This window comes from Melozone crissalis, unplaced genomic scaffold (assembly GCF_028551555.1).
Source record: "Melozone crissalis strain CALT ecotype California unplaced genomic scaffold, PUWL_Pcris_2 ptg000019l_1, whole genome shotgun sequence".
Lineage (NCBI taxonomy): Eukaryota > Metazoa > Chordata > Aves > Passeriformes > Passerellidae > Melozone > Melozone crissalis.
The window spans coordinates 8,214,941-8,221,233 of record NW_026535797.1 but is presented as its reverse complement, the minus strand read 5'-3'; the positions used below and the strand labels follow the sequence as shown (position 1 = coordinate 8,221,233).

Genomic DNA, 6,293 nt, shown 5'->3' with positions numbered 1-6,293 from the left:
TTTCTGAGACCCCAGCATTCACAAAGTCTGTGAGTGCAAAACACTGCTGTCCTTTCACTGTATGGATTTGCTTTCAGCAGTCACTCAAAGATGCATTTTGAGCCCCTGACACTCCCATTTACTTCTCAGAGCTCCTCTAAAACCTTTCAGATCTGTGTTCTGAAAAATGAGGTGAAATATGTTACCCTGATCCCTGGTGCAAGCTCAGTGCCACCCAGAGAGCTCAGTCACCAGTGTGTGTCACAGTGTCCCCAGGGAATTCTGCTCCCTGGGGATGGTGCCAGACCCTTGGTGGCACTGTCCCACAGCCCCACATTCCCTCAGGGACATGGAGCAGGTGCTGAGCCCTGGTCTCTGTCTCTCCCCTACTGTACCTTCATCTCAGATTTTATCAAAGGAACCACAGTGATCTGTCACAACAGGACTTGCTAACCAGCAAAGAAGGGGCAGGGTTTGGGCTGTCCTGCACAGCTCATGGTGAAATGCCATTTGGTGATACAGAGAACTCAACACAGTGATACTGAACCTCAGAACTACATGGGACTGTTTCCTCTTCCTGACTTCCAGATTTTAACACCAATGTCTCACAGAAAAGAAAATACAAAGGTTCTGATGTCTCCAGTGCCTCCTGAAGTTTCTGCATTAAAAAGGAAACCTTGATATTCTTTGACAGACAGAACCTAAATGACCCTCTCCTATCAGGAGATGAGCTCATTAGTGCAGTTATGCATTGGCAGTAAAGCACCAAGGAAGAGAAAAAGCAGCCACACTGCATCCATTCAATTACTTTGGTGCTCGTGTCCTCCTCTGCATAGGACTTGCCCAGAAGCAGTTAAGGTATATACAGGCAGTTTTTCAAGCTGCAGCATATTGGAAGAAGACTGAAAGCAATGAGTTCAATGCAGCTCAGAAACTGTCTTGCATGATTACTCTGTCTTCAAAAACCAAGTCAGGCACAAAGGGAAATAAAAATAACCAAGGCTGGAGCTTTGATGCTTCAAGACAGAAAAAAAGAAGAAGTCTGTGCCCTCTTTTCCAAGCACAAGTGAAAACCTACATTAACTAAAATGAGTGCTTGGCCCCATGCACTGTGCCATACTGACAACAGCTACTACAGTTTAATCAAAAAGCCTCTATTGGCAGAGCTTGGCACCTCGATGGTACCTTTCAATTCATAAACATTTCCTCCCTAAGAGGGATGAATTTGCATGTTAGCTTGCAGAGAACCATTCTCCCTGCCATTGTAAAATCCTACAACTCCACTGCAGCCTGATGAGCTGTACTAGTAATTACTAGCAATTACTAGCAGGGAGTTTCTCCTGAAATCTCTGGATGCAAACCAGGGCACACTTAAAATAGCATTTTCTCACTCTGCCACTCCCACCCCCATGCACCCACCTCCTGGAGTAAATTACAAGAAAACTGACTCTTCTCCATCATTCCCATTACTGAAGTGATCTTAAATTATTCAAAGGACTGGTTAAGCTCCAGCCTTATTAATTCAAGCAGAAAGTGTGGAAGAGGGAAGACTGACAACACACACACAGCAATTCACTTCTTATAGCCTAGCAAATATTTACAAGGAGTCCATTTCCAGAAATCCAGGTGGTGTGTCCTGCAGGTGAGCAGAGTGCCCACCACCACAGGCTGTGTTACACGAAGACACTGTGTCAAAAGAGTGCCAAGTAAGAAACTGTTGGGTGAAAGACTTGATGTGACCATGTGGGATAAGTTACAAGGGGGCTTCTCTTTCACTACAGACCTACCTATGTCCCTCTCCATATATACACACATATATACACACTTACACACACACAGAGATAGATGGAGAGATATAAATACATGTGTGCACACAGGCAAACACGCATACATATATATATATATATTTATATATGTATATATTCTCTTCCAGTTCTTGGAGTGGTTACAACTACTTTAGTCTACAAGGCATTCTAAGGGCACTTCCTGGCTCTAGCAATAAAGTCCATCATATTGTGGAGAGAAGTAAAGGGAATATCATTGAGGGAGAAGAACAGAACAGTTTTCTAGCTTGCACAATATCAGGTAATAGGTTGACACCTCTGAAAACTATCATTGCTGTTTCTGAGCCCAGATATTTTCTCCCTGAATTCCAGGAGGGCAATTGTTGATCTTGTTCAACTGCAGAGGTGCCACTATGTTGATTTTCCCTTTTTGGTGGATAAGTAGTTGCTTCCAAACAGTTTGGACTGTGTGATACAATATTCTATGCATCATTTGTGGTGGGTTTGTTTAAAGGGAGATTAAAAGAGTTTTGCTTTTTTCTTCATGTCGTTGCGTCTCCAGAGAGGTAACTTGTCAAACTCCTGTATCGTCATGCCAAATATTTCTTGAAAAACTTCAGGTGCTAAGTGACGCTTCAAACAATAAAAAAAAGGAGGGAATAAAAAAAAGGAGAAAAGGCAATGGTCAGTCAAAGCCAAAGAGACACAACAGGAGGTTGGAGCACCTTAGGGATTTTATGTCGCTGTGTAAGAGCCACTGCTGGAAAAAATAATGCTTTGGCCATACACATATTCAAGTCCTCATGGACTTGTGTGCTCAAGGAACAAATCAGGGAACATTTCATTTTCTGGTAAAGCAAGAGACAGAGAAATGATTGGTCTGAAGCCATCCAACAAGCAGTGACAGACCAGAGAACAGGACCAGCTCCTGCACACCCCTGTCCCAGGCTTTAGCAAGTCACCTCTGCCTACGGAAATCCCAAGAGACATTGAGTTTTTAGGAGTGCTCTGCAGAGGGGCTTGACGTGCTCCAAGTTCTGAGAAAGAAGATGTCTGGCCAGGCTAACTGTTCAGCACATTTCTCTACTGCTAATAAAACACTTTTTGGTGCTGTCCTGTGCACAGGTTACTTCTTGTTCAGCCACTTTACAGTGCACTGGATGGGGAAAGTGTCTCCCTGTGGCACTGATCTAACACAGCACTGAATTCTGATTAGTGGCCACATATCTAATAATAAAAATTGGAATAAACCCCCCAATTGTTACCCAAATTACCCACATCTTTGTGGCTCCTTCCTTTCATCTCCACAGAAGATTAAGGACTTAAACATCCCCAGCATTCCACTGGGCTGCTTAAGTCTTCCTAAGCCACAAAGCTGTAAACTATATTTGTTTGTTGGCAGAGATTTAGATCCTTGCATTTTTGGATATCAGCCAGTCTTCTAACTAAGTCACAGGACTCATGATGAGTTGAAGGAACTTGGACTTTTGGTCCTCAAGGATGGCTGACACTGACTCTTAGCAAAGAGATGGTCCAAGAACAGAGTATTGCTCCATTAGTCTGGATCTTATGAAACTTGTGCAATTTTGGGCTTTTAGCAAATCCACAAGTATATAAAGAAAGGCCTGAAAACAGAAGGGGACTGTGAGAAGCTCAGTCTATGAGCAGGGAGACAGAGATGTGGGAGATTGTTTGAGGAGAGGCAGCTGCTTCCTCCCAATGTCTGATCCCTCTTTCCCTGATTAGTGCTGAGAAATCTTCCCACATTTCTCAGGACCCACATTTCAGTGCTTCAGCTTTCACAAACAACGAACAACTTTAGCAGGAAAGAGCATTTAGGAACTTGCTTCTCTTACCTCCAGCCTGGTTCTGTCTACATCTTTTAGTATTTTATTTCGCCCTCTGTTGGTCACCATGAGTATTTCATATGGAAAAATCTGTTAACAACGCATAAAAAGGGGGAAAAAGAGATATTTATACTTATAGTCTAAAGCAGACAGAACAAAACGTGTGTCATTTCCATAAACACACAAATACTTGTTTTCTTTTGCAAAGCAAATATCAGTTTGGTAGTTTTTTTGGGGTTTTTTTTCTTATCCTTTTTTTTCCTAAAGTTGTATGGAAAACAAGCTGATCTGAACAGACCTAGAACTTGTTTAGCACTGAACTACCTCATGTTGTAAAGCAAAAATTTTCATGCTGTATATAATACATCAGCTGGCTTTGGTCAGGCAGAGTCCTTTCTAGACAATGTATTTCCTCATCTATCAATGTATAAATTTATTAAAATAATTGCATTTGTCACTCATTGGTCTAAATAATGGTTGCCAGAGTGTGGACAGCCCCAGGGACTGACAGTGAGCGGGCTTTAAAAACATGGAAGTGCATAAAAACAGCAGCATCTCTGAATAAGCAAAATATTCATTAGTGGGGGCCATTGCATTCAGTAGAATTTATTACATGATTTTCTTCACCTTTTTTGATAGTTAAAGAATTCAAACAACTAATAGAAACAGTGCTGCTTGGAAAGGATTTCAGAAAATATTAAAATCAGTTTCTGGAATCATCCCTGGCAAATAAAACTCTGTTCTAATTTTTTTTTTTCCCTTGGATAGACACTTCCATGCCTGGAATGACTTGGGAGAGCTCATGCTCTGTCCAGAGCATCTCTAGAGCCCTTCCCACTGCATGTCTCTGTAACAAAGCAGCATTCCCAGACCCCTCATCCAACCCCTACTCAAGTCAATGAAGTTTTTTCTGGAAACTTCAATGGCAACTGGCTTAGCCTTTACTGTCATTTATGGGTCTTAGTTGCCCATTGGGAATATGAGTGAGACGACCAACAATCTCCTGGAGAGAGCTGAGCTATTATTAAATGCTATTAATTACATTATTTCAACATCTGAAGAAGTTTGACTTAATAGACTTTTGTGAAGTTCTCAGCAATTAAGTTCATTCTATTGTTAACAATTATCCCAATGAACTTTTCAAAAACATAATAAATAACATTCAGGCATCAATGAACACACCACTGATTTTATTGTAAGTAATAATAATTTAAATAACGTGTGCTTACATACCAATTGTGAGATATGATTCTTATGAGAGTCTGACATTGTCACAATTGTACAATTAGGTCTATACTTGGAGTTACATTTTTTATGTTTGGTACTGGAAATGGCTACTATAAACAGCATTATAGGAAACTAAAATGTAACTTTTCATATTTAAACAGGCAGAGTTTAAGTCAAGATCTATGGTCATAAGTACATTTTATGTTTAAATATTCACAACAAGGCATGTCTCAGTTCTGGGCTGGCAAGATGCACAAATTCTGTCCTTTCTGGAGAACCATTTGGTAATATCTAGTCATTCTTAGGATTATTAATCTTTACTTTTCATATGTTTCATGCTGACTCTGAATTGGGTTATTTTATTTTAGCAGGTGTGAGTTAGTGTTGGACAATTGGCACAAATAAAAACAGTGCCAATTCATACATCCTGAGTATTTGGCATCACCTTTATAAATAGCAACAGAAAGTGATCTATTATCTCAGGAAATTTCCCATGATTTTTAAAATTAAAATAACCATTAATAAATAATCATTAAATTTTGTCATTAATAATACTGACAGAATTTGTCACCCAAAATAGCTTCCCAAATCACTGGGTACATCAACAGCAGTGGTGACTGTAAGAATTTCTATTGCACTGAAAAAGAAATTATTTGGAATAAAAAGCAGTATCTTAGGAGTCCCCACAGTCTTATTTATATAATATATAAAACCACTTGTAACTGCACAGTGCACTGGGGTCTCAGCTTATACAGCCAGGGTTATTGCCTTGTACAGTTGGCCTGGAGGTGACTCGGAAGCACAAGAAGTAATCTGGTTTGCAAAGTGAGCTCCTCACTTAACTGCAGAAATTCTGATCCTTGTAACTTTGGCAAAATCATGATTTCATGGAAGGTTCACTAGCAATAAAGTTGTAACATTTAGCACAGCCCTGGTTGAATTCCCTTGATATATTATATTCATTTTTAACTCAGGCATCTCTAGACATAGCTGTAAAAGCATTTTAATTTGTGTCTTCAATTGTAATTAGCAGACATTGTCTCTTTTTTCCAATAAATCTCCTGAAGAGTTTCTCATATAGGGAATTCAACACTATGGACAGGTCTCAGGTTAGCAGTGCTGGGAGCTGAGGAACAGATCCAGACAGACATGTAGGTATCTTACTTCCAGTCAAAGATTTCCCATAATCTTTGGAATTGAGACAGCCTCAACAATGTGTTGTGAGCCACAATATTCTGCAGCACTTGTCGAAATGGACAGATCTGAGTTTGGCCTGGTGCTTTGGCTGGTGAAAGCCTGGCAGAGAACCAGCTGTGGAGCACCTTCCACATCTGTCACTGTGTCCCTAGAAAAGCTTCCTTACCCCAGGGATCACACAGGGCTGCCCTCAGCCTGCCTGAGCACTAACTCTGCAGAACACAGTCCAGAACAAAGGGAGAGGTTTGGCACATAAGGA

At 40.6% G+C, this 6,293-nt stretch overlaps 1 protein-coding gene across 1 annotated transcript in view; it reads right to left on the bottom strand.

Moving 5' to 3' along the window:
- Positions 1-317: 317 nt before the first annotated feature.
- ABLIM1 (actin binding LIM protein 1) overlaps positions 318-6,293 on the bottom strand; it is a 187,000-nt gene continuing 181,024 nt past the window's right edge. Inside the window, exons 25-26 of the mRNA XM_054277060.1 lie at positions 3,620-3,700; positions 318-2,396 (exon numbers count right to left, since the gene is read on the bottom strand). Coding sequence (XP_054133035.1) covers positions 2,283-2,396; positions 3,620-3,700 — 195 coding nt within the window. The 3' untranslated portion in view covers positions 318-2,282. The remainder of the gene's footprint in view (positions 2,397-3,619; positions 3,701-6,293) is intronic.